The following is a 12,924-nucleotide window of genomic DNA, read 5'->3' on the forward strand; positions in this document are numbered from 1 at the left end:
TAACCTATTGTTATAATATAAATATCATCTTATTAAAATATCAAGATATCAAAAGAGTTGTTATATGTATATTCGCCTAAAATTAAACACGATGTAGTAATAAATATAAGTGTTTCTTAGAAAATGACGCTGATCTTTACAATTAATTCGCTTTTGTAAAGTATGCATTACCTTGGAAAATTCCTTATATTTACATAGTAATGTACAACTAGATGGTTTTATACACAAGTGAAGAATGACGTGATGTTTTCTTCTTCTTTCATGATATTAATTTTATTTAGTGCATCATTTTATGAAGTTTCAGAATTTTCCCTAAACGCTGCTTTGCCGTTTTCATTCCCTTCTTCGGTTTTCGTTCTGAAAATTTATGAATATTTAATTCTCTTCACAATTAATCAATTATAATTTATAACTTATAATACAAACCTTTAAAGAAAAAAGAAAATGATAATAGGTAATAAAAATCGATACTTTACCAACTGGAACGGGCGCTGCAAGTTTGGCTTTAACATCTTTGAGTCTGTTGGGACTTGTCAGTATGGATCCAAATCCAGGGGATGATTTTATAATATTTTCAGAAACTGTGGTAGACGATGTGGTTCCTACTGCCGGAACCACAGGATCCTTTTGTTTCTTTTTATTATATGTCCGTTTGTTGGTACCCTATTACACGCACAAAATATATTTTACATCATTAGCTTTTATTAATGATAATATAATAAAAGATTGATGAATACAAGAAAAAAGATATAGACTGCATCACCAGAAAAGTTTAAACATTATACTTCTGGTAATCCAATCTATAAATTAATAATGATAAATTATAATAGCTGGCGGTCACTATGTATGTGCAATAAAAAGAAAGTGGAGGCTAATATATAATATATAAATGGTAACAAAAAGAAAAAGAAACACAAGTTTTATATATACAAAAGATTATAATCGAAGACTATAATTAAGACAAAATTGTAATTATATGTACAATTGGAAAGTTATAGCTGATTGAAAAGCACTACAGAATTTTATGCAGAGATCGAAATGTGCCTACCAATTTCTTCTTGGTAACCTTGTCCATGTCGTTATCCAGGTATTCATCCTATGTGAAATGTATATGCAAGAAACACGGAATTATGATATTTAAAAAAAGTTGTAAGTATATATATTAAGTAACAAATAACGATATGAAAAAGCATTACACATCAGACACATTATTTCGTCTAGATGCTAAACACGCATTTAATTAAATAGTGTGGATTAGTATTAAGATATTTAATGATTGGGAAACTTAATGCATTATTTATTTGTATTTTATAAAACATATAATTATGTGTAAAATAAAATAATATTGTACAAAACGATAATTTTCTTACCGATTGTTTCGCTCGCTTTGCTGCAGCCGCTTCCAGACCCTTTTCCACAGACGTTTTCTTCGCGCCTTCCCGTGCCGGCCGATTCGTCTTTGGTAAAAGAGGTCCCACTCTAGCTTTCGGATTCCATGCTTCATCGATTTGACTCTTTGCCTTAGGTTTAAAGAACATGTATTCTTCGTCGTCGGACGCGTCTAAAGCTGGATAAACTGTAAATTATTAATCAAATTATTAATCGAAGCATAAATTTAGTGGCAATATCGCAAGAAAAAATATCGGATATAAAGGTATTCTTTTATTATATTATACATACTAAAGTCATCATCTTGATGAACCTTGTCGATATTTTCTATTAACTGATCGTCATCCTCATCGTCATTTTGTTGGCTTTTAACGGGTCTCTTTGACGATTTTGTAGAATTACTCGTTGTCGAGTAACTTTGTTGGCTGAATGACAACATCCCGGCAATCGCCTCCCGTGTGGACGGTGACGCCCTGTCAGAACTGACCGTTTTCAATTTATAAATACTAAGACACCAAAAAATCAAATTCATTCCTCGGTACGACTTAAAGAATCTTTCATATAATAAGCATTCAAAGAAATAATTAAAGATCTTTTACATGCTCGAGGAAGAATTATACATTATGTATTCATTCTGTATTAATTCTGTCCCATCCAAATTAGCGATTATTTCAAATCAAAAGTAAATTAAGAGACAAATTTGTAAAATATAATAGCTAAGTTACAGCAATTATAAGTTTACCAAAACTGTTTATTAACTACTACGTTTCAGAAAGAAATTAATTAGGAAAGAAGCTTCAAGATACGTGACAACTACGTGATCTAAAACAGGTTACAGTTCCATAGCGAATTTAGCTTACCCTGTAGGCGGCGGCATAGGCTGACTGTACTGTGAGATCGTGGTCGGTGGCCTGAAATCATGTTTCGTTTCAATCATAAATCGTAATTCAATACTGACGATTTACATGTAAATTTATATACGTACGTGACATCAACCCTTGGGGTACCATTTCCAAGGGTGTACGCCGACGCTTTTAACAGTTCTTCTATGCCGTTCTTCGGCGCGTTGTTCAGCACGTCAACGTCACCGTCGTAATCCCGTTTGAGTCGCTTCGATTTCGGCGCCCGTTTCCGTTTCTGCGACTCATCTATCACGAGACCATAATCGCTTTCGTTGCTACCGTCGTGAAAATCGTACACGGACGACGTCTGATTCCATGGTGGCAGCGACTGCTTCGTCGTCTCGAAAGAGTGGCCGGTCATAATACCGCTACCATAAACATTTATATTGTCATTTGTACTTCTGACAACTTCATTGTTGCCAAGCTTAAATCTAATTACGGTAGGACTCTGTTTTCCCGGCTTGGTTAGTTGTCGTTTATTACTATTGGCGGTTGGTTTCTCCATCGCGGGTGTTTTAACTACAGGACACATAATCGGTTTCGGCAATGTGAGCTTCAACGGTGGTCTCGCTAATGGCTGTTCGATTAAAGCGGGCTGTATTTTGTTCGTTTGCTTTGACGGTACTTTATTCGTTTCCTTTAACGTTGATTTGTTTGTTTCCTTTACCGTCGCTTTATTCGTTTCCTTCAACGTCGCTTTATTAGTCTCCTTCAACGTCGCTTTATTGGTTTCCTTCAACGTCGCCTTATTCGCTTTAAAAGCGTTATCAACTATCTTATCAGCATAATCGAAGTCTACAAAATCTTTGTTCAATGGCTTCCTCTTCTTTCGTTTACTCTCGCGTTCCGGCTTCGGTGGATTTAGAGATATTAAGTACCGTTCTGCATGTCGTATCTCTTTACTAAGATCCTTCAATAATTTTTGGCTATTTATCGTGTCTGGTATATTACCGCGGCTGATCATGCTATACTAAAATTACACGCATTGGCTTTTATTCCACAAGTTTTTATATTTTTTAATTGAAATCACATTTATAAATATTCTTAACTTACATCTTTATCTGTGTTCCATTGTTTGAGGATCCCAAGCAATGCCTTCATACCTTGTAAAAAATACGGTGGGCATTTCTTTCCTTCGTTATTTAATTCTTTCAATTCTTTTAGCAATTTCTTAGCAGCAAACCAATTAATCGTCTCAAATCCAGGATACTGAAACTTCGCTGGAGTCTTCATCTTTCTCTCTAACTCATATATCCTACAAAAATGGCGTGACTTTATAGCACAAAACAAATAATAAATTCCTTATCAGGTTGACGTATGATCAAGTTTCCTCTACTCACTGTATTTGCATCTGAATGTTGAGACTGTGCACAAAATTTCCACCAAAAACTAAGGAATCCACCGGTGTGAGCACCGCGTGTATCCAGCCTGTGGGGATCATCATCGTTTGACCCTGCTTAAGCACACACTTGTAACATGCATCGGCCTGATCCCCAAAGAAGGTTTCACTCTGCGTCGAACTGCACATCCAATGTTGATACAACTGCAAGTTTGCTGGCGTCGGCTTAATGAGATAAAACACTTTTTCGCCGCGCAACACATGATACCACACAGACGTGCCGCCGAAGTCGATGTGAAAATCTGTGAAACTGTCTTTGACCCCCATTAGGCAATACTTTTGTACTTCTGGTCGTTTTATATCACTGTCCTCAGGCCAATCGCGCGGCCACACCGAATTAACCCAGTCGAGTTTACGCGCAATATATGGCGCTTCAACCAGGGGTGAGAGGCTGCAATTGTTTCATTTATCAAATTACACACACACACACACACATATATATATATATATATATACATATCCTATGACAAACAATTTACAACACCGTAAATTATATGGCAAGGCAATGAATATTGATATACCCAGTGTTAGTAAATTCGAGACTTATGACATTAAGCACTCTCGTTCGAGGAGAAGAGTTGTAATATTCTATAAAGTCTCTTAATTTCATACGAATGTTATTTTGTCTAGCAACATCAATTACATCCATGTCTCGATCACCATCTGAAAATAATATAAATTATATTATTAAAATTGATACAAATTAAACTTATATAATAAATGTGTAAAATTAATGTCAATAATTCCAAAATACTTATCTGCCTAATATCTCACCTATATAAGTCTCAACATCATTAACACTGAAGCTCGAAGGTGGTACAGTCATGTCAAGTCCATCTTTCCCATCAATAATAATAGGATTTTCAAAGCCATTAATTTGTAAATACTGAAAAGTTAATTGGTGCCCCTTCACATGTTTCACAACCTCATCAGCTTTGGAAAAGTGTCTAGACTTTAGCTCTCGTATGAATACTGAGGTTCCAGTTTGGACTGGCTTCGTATCTGCGTCACATTCGGTATAATCGTGTCTGTGCCAGTTTGTTCTAATTTTCACTAAAACAAGATAGATATTAATGAAGATAAACTTCACACACATGTAAATATAATCAATGAAAATGACTGCCTTACTAAGTGAAGGACCACACGTAGTTTCGCACCGCGGACAATGGTACTTGTCGAGATCTGAAGTCACATATTCCTTCAAGTCGACGCATCTAGAAGGAGACAATAACATGACACTTCATTGGTACATAAGAAGAGATGTCGATTGCAGCACATTACGCTAATCTGCAAATCGCACGTGCACGCGAAAAGGCGCTTTAATTGAGCGCGACCAGCTCTGTCAGTGCTCCGATCATTGCCACTGCGTTGGGTACGCCAAGGAACGCTAAGTGCGAAGCGACGCGCAGCGGAGGTTATGTTGTCATCAACAAAACATTGTTCCCGGCGCAACGCCGACGAGACCGCGATCACGGCTAGCAGATGCCAAGCGGACGCATGCTGCCATGCGCGGAACTCATCGGCGATCCGTGGAAAATCGCGGGAGAGCCGACGAACGACGTAGCGCTCCGAAACGCGCGTACCCTGACGTCCGTGTCCACGACGTGCACGACGAACGCTTACCCGCCATGGTACCACTCCTTGCACACGTCGCACTGTATCATAAACTGTTGCGGATCCTGCGAACGGCCGCAGAAACAGTACGTGGCTGACGGCTCCATTTCCTCGGCGGTCACCAGCTATCGGACGCAGCTCCCGTGGCACAGTTTCGTCGTCGACAACGGAGGCGGAGGTAACATGGTACACGGGTTCGAAGCGTCGGGGCGTCGCGTCGCGTCGCGCGAAAAGAAATGGCGTCTGCCTGGGGGAATCGGGCCAATCAGCGTACAACATCTACCAAACGTGAGCGCGAAGTTGAAACGTGATCGCGTCTCGAGACTCTCGAGTGCTTTCCTCGTAGCAGCAGAATTCCCCGCATCACTCGATCTTCTTCTTTCTCAACACTTATGTTATATATTTACTTTATTGTGAGTGCGAGAAATGGTGCATCGCAATGAGAAACTTGATATCTGAAGTATAACGTCACATAAGATGAGTTTGGGAACGCGCAGAAAGAAAGACCGCCAAGAACGCGGAGCGTGGCACAAGCACGGTGGTATAGTCGTGAGCTAAAAGGTAGCAACACATTTTTTTTGATGGTAGATGGTTTGATACTTAATTGGTTGGATCCACAGGTAAGAACCAATGACGTTCGCCGTTTGATGAGCAAATCTACATTTCAAAAGCAATCGAAGAAAATGTGTTGCAACCTTTTAGGGCCTCGCACATGAAATGCATAACAGAGCATAAGCGTAGCATAAGGCCTCTGGACCAATGGGAATCTTATGTAAATCAATATGGCGACTTTATGCTGGATACTCATTGGTCTATCAGTCTTATGTTGTGCTTATGTTATGTTATGTATTTCATGTGCGAGGCCCTTTTAGCTCACGACCTTTGACTATATAAATATGGACTGCTGGTTGGCTCTTAGGCTGTAAGAAACATCTACAGCGCCATCATCTCCTAAGCGACGATTTCAAGTATAAAATAACATATGATGTGGTGTGCTTTTATACGCGACAGTAATAAACATTTGTGCGATTGAGTGATATAATACAATGGTAGTATATTGTTTTATAAATGGTTGTAAATTAACAAAATATAAAAGCGTAAAGGAGAAACACATTCTTGTACCATTTTTTGGATAAGTTATTAGTTAATTGCATTGTAAACTTTTTTAATTTTTTTAAATTAGAAAATAAATTAAAAATGAGAAATATAATTCCTACAATGATTTAAGAAACATTAAGAAATCTAAGATTAGATACATTATTTATTAACTTTGACACACATATTAAAGATCTAGAAATATTAGAGAATCATAAATATGTAATAATAAAATTAATTATTACGTATTATTTAAACGTTAAACTAGCTTATGAAGGTAAAATAATTAAGTTGAATGAACACAAAGACTTCATAAGACGTAATTTAATTAAAACTGTTATTTTCATTGGGCAATAATTTATACTGTACACTTTATTACCCGAAAATGACGGTTCTCTAATATGTCTTTCTTTTATTTATATGATATCACTTATTTGTTTTTATTTTTAATTACTTTCCATTTTTTGCTTTATATATTTTATTATTATATGTATATTAATTATATAATTTTTTTAAATATATTTTTAATAATAAAATGTGTATATTTTATATTTATTTCCTTTTAATTTAGTAAAATTAATTCTTATTTTACAAAAATATAATCGCATATTTTGGAGTGAACGTATAAATTCAAAGCGATATATTGTATTCCGTCTCTTTCTTTTCTGATTTTCTACTATTGCTGTCTCGCTTTTTTGTTTCACATTTCTGCCACTTAGGAGATAGAAGCGTTGCAGATCTTTCTTACACGAAAACATAGGAAAGTGGGAGGGTACTAGCAGTCCATATTTATATAGTCAAAGCTCACGACTATACGCGCCAGGTATCAGGGCTTCCAATCTCCCGTGTATTTCGTTGAAGCCAGCGTTAGTGGCGCCCTCACTGTACCACCTCAAGTAAAATGGAACTACTTGCTACTGACCGACTAGAGTCCCTAGAAGTAGAGAGTCTGGGGGTCAATCATGTAATTTCACGTGAAACTTTTCACGTTTCACTTTTCACTTTTCACGTTTCACTTTTCACTTTTCACGTTTCACTTTTCACTTTTCACGTTTCACTTTTCACTTTTCATTTTTCATTTTTTACTCATAGAGAGTTCACGTGAATCTTTTCACGCACAGCGATTATGTATGAATAATGCGCGGAAGTTTAGTTTGCGTTCCGAAATTCACCATTAGAGGCTCTGTCATTGCAACTATCAAGCAATCGGTTTCTACATGCTTTTACAGTATAACTTTTACTGTAAAAATTTTATTATATAAAAAAAAATTGTAAAAAAATATTCATAAATAAATAGCAATATTTCTTAGTTATATTGCATAAACTTAATTTACAAATATAATATATATTACATTTATTTTTAATGATCCATATATTGTAACAACTATTTTATTATGTAGTAATCTAATACTCAAAATTACATTGTAATTTAATTCAAACATTGTTTTTCAAAATTAATTTTAATTAGTTTTTTATGTGTGCAAATTTTAAAGTAAATTAGTTTCATTAGTCATTAAATTTAACTTTGTTTAATTAAAAAATATTGAATAATTTAGAATACGGACCTTGATTAAAACTAAATTCTCCGCTCACACATGTATTTTCCAAATTTATAAGTTATAAACACTTACATGATTGATTAATATTCTATTTCACAAGACGCACCTTTCTTATATCATTGTGTATCAAAACGCGTTTAAAGTATATTTTTATCTAAATTTGCATTTGATGAAACCTCATTCTATATAATTATCAAAATATCATTTTGTCAAATATAAATATCAAACCTAATTACATCACAAAAGCATTATTTTTATTTATGTATGTATTACTTTATCCTGTCAACGCAATGCAATACCAAAAAGGTTAACCTCTTCAATAATACCTCTTCAAACTGTTACCACACTGTTACCACACTTTCATTCTTATTTCAAAATACATACAATTTATTAATTCCCTAAATTTTCACCTTTTCTCCAGCACGGCTGATGGCGAAAAAGTTCACGTGAAAAAGTTCATATTTCCGCTCATGAGTGAGTTACATGCCGTTTGTTTTCTGTTCCTGAACTCTTTAAATAAGTGTACACTTAAAATGAAATAGATAGATGTTTCAAAGTTAGCGAAAGCAAGAAGGAACGTTCCAGTGCAGTCTAGTGCAGGAACAGAAAACAATCCTATGATTCCGTGGAATCGTACACCCAAGGACTTTGATTCTGTCCATGGGGAAATTTTCCAAACTGAGAAGTCGCTATCTTTCTACATACTTACAGTTCATGATTAACGTAACGACCAATAAGCTCTAGTCGTTTCATTAATCATGAACTGCGAGTATGTAGAAAGTGGTGACTTCTCAGTTTGGAAAATTTCCCCATGGACAGAATCAAAGTCCTTGGGCGTACATGATCGTGCAGTTCACGTGAAACTTTTCACTTTTCACGTTTCCGCCCTAGGGGAAATGTTACATGATAGACCCCCTGTAGGCCTAGGGTGTTTACGATAACTAATCGGATCTCGGATTGGATTGAACAATGGTACTCAACGTAAGTATAGAAAATTTCCCTAGGCTAATCGGATTGACGATCTCTGTCTCAAATGTGATCCGATTGATGACGAAAGCGTGCAGACGCAAAAGCATGCTTGAAAAGTAAGTCTCTTTACTTTTTAAAATAATCACACAAAAAATCAAAAATAAAGGTAAAAAGAATAATTTGAATTTAAATTTATTGTAATATTTTTTGTCTAAACACTAAATTTCGTTTAAATTTCTATTTGTAAAAATTAATTAATCTATTCTAAAGTTTGTGGTTATATCGGAAACAAATAAAAATTAATAAAACAATTATTAATTGTTAGGTACAAATTAAAGCATATAATATTTTAAGCATATCATATAAAATTCCTGTTTATTATAAACTTAGTAAAAATAACTTTGAAATCATTCAACTACATTACACATTAATCAATATTAATTTATATGTTATAAAATCAATAATGTTTCTAAAAATGTTCTTTTTATTCTTTTCCAGATCGTAAATAAACTTCAATTCCATGAATAAATAAAAATTACTGGAAAATGGATTTATATGAAGAGGGCATTATTGAACAATATCAATTTGTGCTAACTTAAAATTTGTAAAATCTACTTTTCTTTATTAGTTGTTTATTAGAGAGTAATAATATAAAAATGGAATATACGCATCATATATGCATACAATTATTTGAATTTTATTTATGTACATTCCGTTCTTATATTATTACTCTCTAATGAACAATTAACAAAGAATAACAAATTTTACAAATTTTAAGTTAGCACAAATTGATATTCAATAATGCCCTTTTCATGTCAATCCATTTTCCAGTAATTTTTATTTATTCTTGGAGTTGAAGTTTATTTACGATCTGGAAAAGAATAAAAAAAACATTTTCAGAGATATTATTGATTTTTAACATATAAATTAATATTGATTAATGTGTAATGTAGTTGAATAATTTCAAAGTTATTTTTACTAAGTTTATAATAAACAGAAATTCTATATGATATGCTTGAAATATTATATGCTTTAATATGTACCTAACAATTAATAATTGTTTTATTTTGATTTGTTTCCGATATAACCACAAACTTTAGAATAGATTATGTTACGTCCTGCGGAGTAACGATTCTTTCCTTTACAATCAGCGGATATTCTAATTAACGGGCGAGCGACGGTGATCTCACCCCGATCCCAAGAATTCGGTGACTCTCACGGCAATAACCGGATGTCACGAATTAAGTAGTTATAAATTCATCAATTGAGGAGATCTGAGGTGACACCGTTGCTCGATACCGGAAACACTCAAGATAGTAAAATCAGGGAGCTGGAAGACGTACGTGTGCATCCCTTTGAGTTCTGATGCCCGACACCCGCATAGCAACAAATCAAAGAATTTTTTGACATTTAATGCTTCTGAGAGTTCAATTGTCAAACCTGCCGCTTTCTCGGATAACAATTACCGAGGAATATAAAAAAGTCGTAAAAGTAAATATTGCACGTGGGTGTATTAATGAATAAAGTAGTGCACACGGCCCTCGAAGGGACAAAGGGAATCATAGATAAAAAATAGTATAAATAGGTGCGTCTTCCAGCGGAGTGCGCAGTATGCAATTCGTAGTTCGCAGTTCACAGTACACAGTTCGTTTCACGCACTTCAGACCGTACAGTTCGGTTCAGCCTAATCTCGTCTTCATCCGAATCGCAGTTCCGTGGCATCTTGCATGCCCGAGTTCTGCGACTCTCGGATCCGCGGCCTTTAAACTCGTGCGCGGCGCAAGTCTCGGTCGAGAGAAAAAAGTGTCAGTTCAAATGTCCCCGGTTGGGATCTGCGGACCATTGTCCATTGGACCCGGAACACCCCCGACCGGATCTACTACCTCCCGCGGCCGAGTCCGGCCCAGTTTGAAGCCCTGCGGCTCCGAGAGAATAGCATTCACCTGCATCGACTCACGCTACAATCTGCAAGCAGTAAGTCCCGAATCAACCGTTTGTTTTGCTCTCGTTCTTCGAACACCCTTTCTCTCTCTAGCGCGAAAGATTTCGAACATAATACATTTATTGAGGTTATTACTCTTTCCTCCTCATGCTCCTCTCCATACTCTCTCTCTCTCTCTCTTTATCTTTAAATTCTTTTCTTTCTTGGGATTAACTCGTAAAAGTTAATCCGAAAGAATCTCTTTATCTTTAAATTCTTTTCTTTCTTGGGATAAACTCGTGAGAGTTAATCCGAAAGAATCTCTGTATTTTTAATTCTTTTCTTTCTTGGGATTAACTCGTAAGAGTTAATCCGAAAGAAACTCTTTATTTTTAATTCTTCTCTTTCTTGGGATTAACTCGTAAGAGTTAATCCGAAAGAATCTCTTTATCTTTAAATTCTTTTCTTTCTTGGGATTAACTCGTGAGAGTTAATCCGAAAGAATCTCTGTATTTTTAATTTTTTTCTTTCTTGGGATTAACTCGTAAAAATTAATCCGAAAGAAACTCTTTATTTTTAATTCTTCTCTTTCCTGGGATTAACTTGTAAGAGTTAATCCGAAAGAATTTCTTTATCTTTAAATCCTTTCCTTTCTAGGGATTTTCTCGTAAGAATTCTCGTTTCCTTCTCTCCCCTTAGATTCTGTCGAACCCTTTTTCTTTACTTCCGATCTTTTCCCTCGGTTTCACTCGAACTCCACTCGAGTTAACCCGAGAGGTTATCTAAATTTTAACTTTTCGCCAAAAGAGAGAAACGGAATATTTTTTTTTATTTCAGTGAATAAAGTCCCCAAAATTCATAAAAACCGGTCACGAGCAGCCGCGAAGCGCCGCCGAAATCGCCGCAATCGCCGAATCCGCCGCCTCGAAGCCATTGAGGAGGAAATCCACCAGATCGCCGCCCAAGTCAATCGACTTTGCCCCCCTGTCTCGTACTCGCCGGTCGCACCAGAAGAAGAGCGACTTCCCCCATTCGCATTTTTCCCCCACTCCCCCGTAGATAATTTTCTCCGCGCCGACTCCCCAGTAGATAGTTTTTATCGCACCGACTCCCCCTTAGATAATTCTCCGCGCCCCGACTCCCCCGTAGAAAATCTTCGCGCTGACTCCCCCGTAGATAATTTTCTTCGCGCCGACTCCCCCGATTCTCAAATAACCTATAGAATCTTCCCGGACTCTCCCATTTCGCTCTCTTCTCAGGGATCTCCGACCCCTGAGATTCTCAATTTGGAGGAAGATCAACCTCCTGCGGATTTCCCAAACGTAGGGCCCCACGAGGAGAAGGAGCAACCTTGCTCCACCCCTCCGATCCTCGGATCGCATGATCTCGACGACCAGGATCGTTCTCCTAGCCCCGCGCTCAGTATAGAGATCGTAAAGGAGCTACCTCCACCTCCCCCACGTTGTTATTTTGCCCCTGGTCCTCTTCAGTCGCTAGAGTTAATTCTCTCAATGTTTCCGATCTCTTCTGTCCCACTCTCTCCTGGCGCGTTCTCTATCGGCCCCGAAGAATTTGACCTCGAAGCGGTCCGTGTCTTCCTTTCTCTGTCTCCCCCCGATGCACCAGTCCCCGTGTATCTCCCCCATATATATCCAAAATATTATCTAATTCCCAAACTAATATTTTTAAATCACTTCCGCCCCAATACCGCCGTATTAAATGAAGTCCCAATATAGGCACACATACACACTTGCGAATACTCTGTTTGTTACACTAATATAGAATATTATAAATGTAAATATATATATATATATATATATATATATATATATATATATATATATATATATATATATAATATATATATATAAAATTATATATATATATGTATATATAAATGTGCATAATTTAATTGTTAACCTCGAGCTTTGTATCGCGAGTCTGCGGATTTTTTTTGTATTACTAAATTGTGCACCTTACCAGCTCTAATCTGTAATAAATTATTTTTACATAGAATTAATCCTTTTTTTTTATACATATTTATCTTTCACATTTTCTTTCAATAAATCAATGACT

At 36.1% G+C, this 12,924-nt stretch overlaps 1 protein-coding gene across 3 annotated transcripts; it reads right to left on the reverse strand.

Annotated features, from left to right (window-relative positions):
• Window positions 1-94: 94 nt before the first annotated feature.
• On the reverse strand, window positions 95-5,531 carry LOC105197632 (histone lysine demethylase PHF8). Of its 3 annotated transcripts, none has more exons than XM_011164099.3 (13): window positions 5,314-5,531; window positions 4,819-4,904; window positions 4,465-4,743; window positions 4,212-4,353; window positions 3,632-4,081; window positions 3,345-3,546; window positions 2,375-3,261; window positions 2,250-2,300; window positions 1,681-1,871; window positions 1,371-1,576; window positions 1,049-1,096; window positions 477-663; window positions 95-357 (listed from the first exon to the last, which is right to left on the reverse strand). In XM_011164099.3, the coding sequence occupies exons 1-13, from the start codon at window positions 5,409-5,411 to the stop codon at window positions 278-280; spliced, it is 2,907 nt and encodes a 968-aa protein (XP_011162401.1). In that variant the 5' UTR covers window positions 5,412-5,531; the 3' UTR covers window positions 95-277. The 3 variants fall into 3 exon arrangements, with proteins under 3 accessions (XP_011162401.1, XP_011162407.1, XP_011162414.1); XM_011164105.3 differs by having other exon boundaries at window positions 1,681-1,862; window positions 5,314-5,530; XM_011164112.3 differs by lacking the exon at window positions 1,049-1,096.
• Window positions 5,532-12,924: the final 7,393 nt, after the last annotated feature.

The sequence above is a fragment of the Solenopsis invicta genome, chromosome 3 (assembly GCF_016802725.1).
Source record: "Solenopsis invicta isolate M01_SB chromosome 3, UNIL_Sinv_3.0, whole genome shotgun sequence".
NCBI classification, from domain to species: Eukaryota; Metazoa; Arthropoda; class Insecta; order Hymenoptera; family Formicidae; genus Solenopsis; species Solenopsis invicta.

Coding starts and splice junctions, on each gene's coding strand:
- LOC105197632 (XM_011164099.3), bottom strand. CDS start 5,411: ATGGAGCCGTCAGCCACGTACTGTTTCTGCGGCCGTTCGCAGGATCCG. Junction 4,354..4,464: donor TGATGTTGAGACTTATATAG/GTGAGATATTAG, acceptor TATTATTTTCAG/ATGGTGATCGAGACATGGAT. Junction 1,872..2,249: donor CCTATGCCGCCGCCTACAGG/GTAAGCTAAATT, acceptor GAAAACGGTCAG/TTCTGACAGGGCGTCACCGT.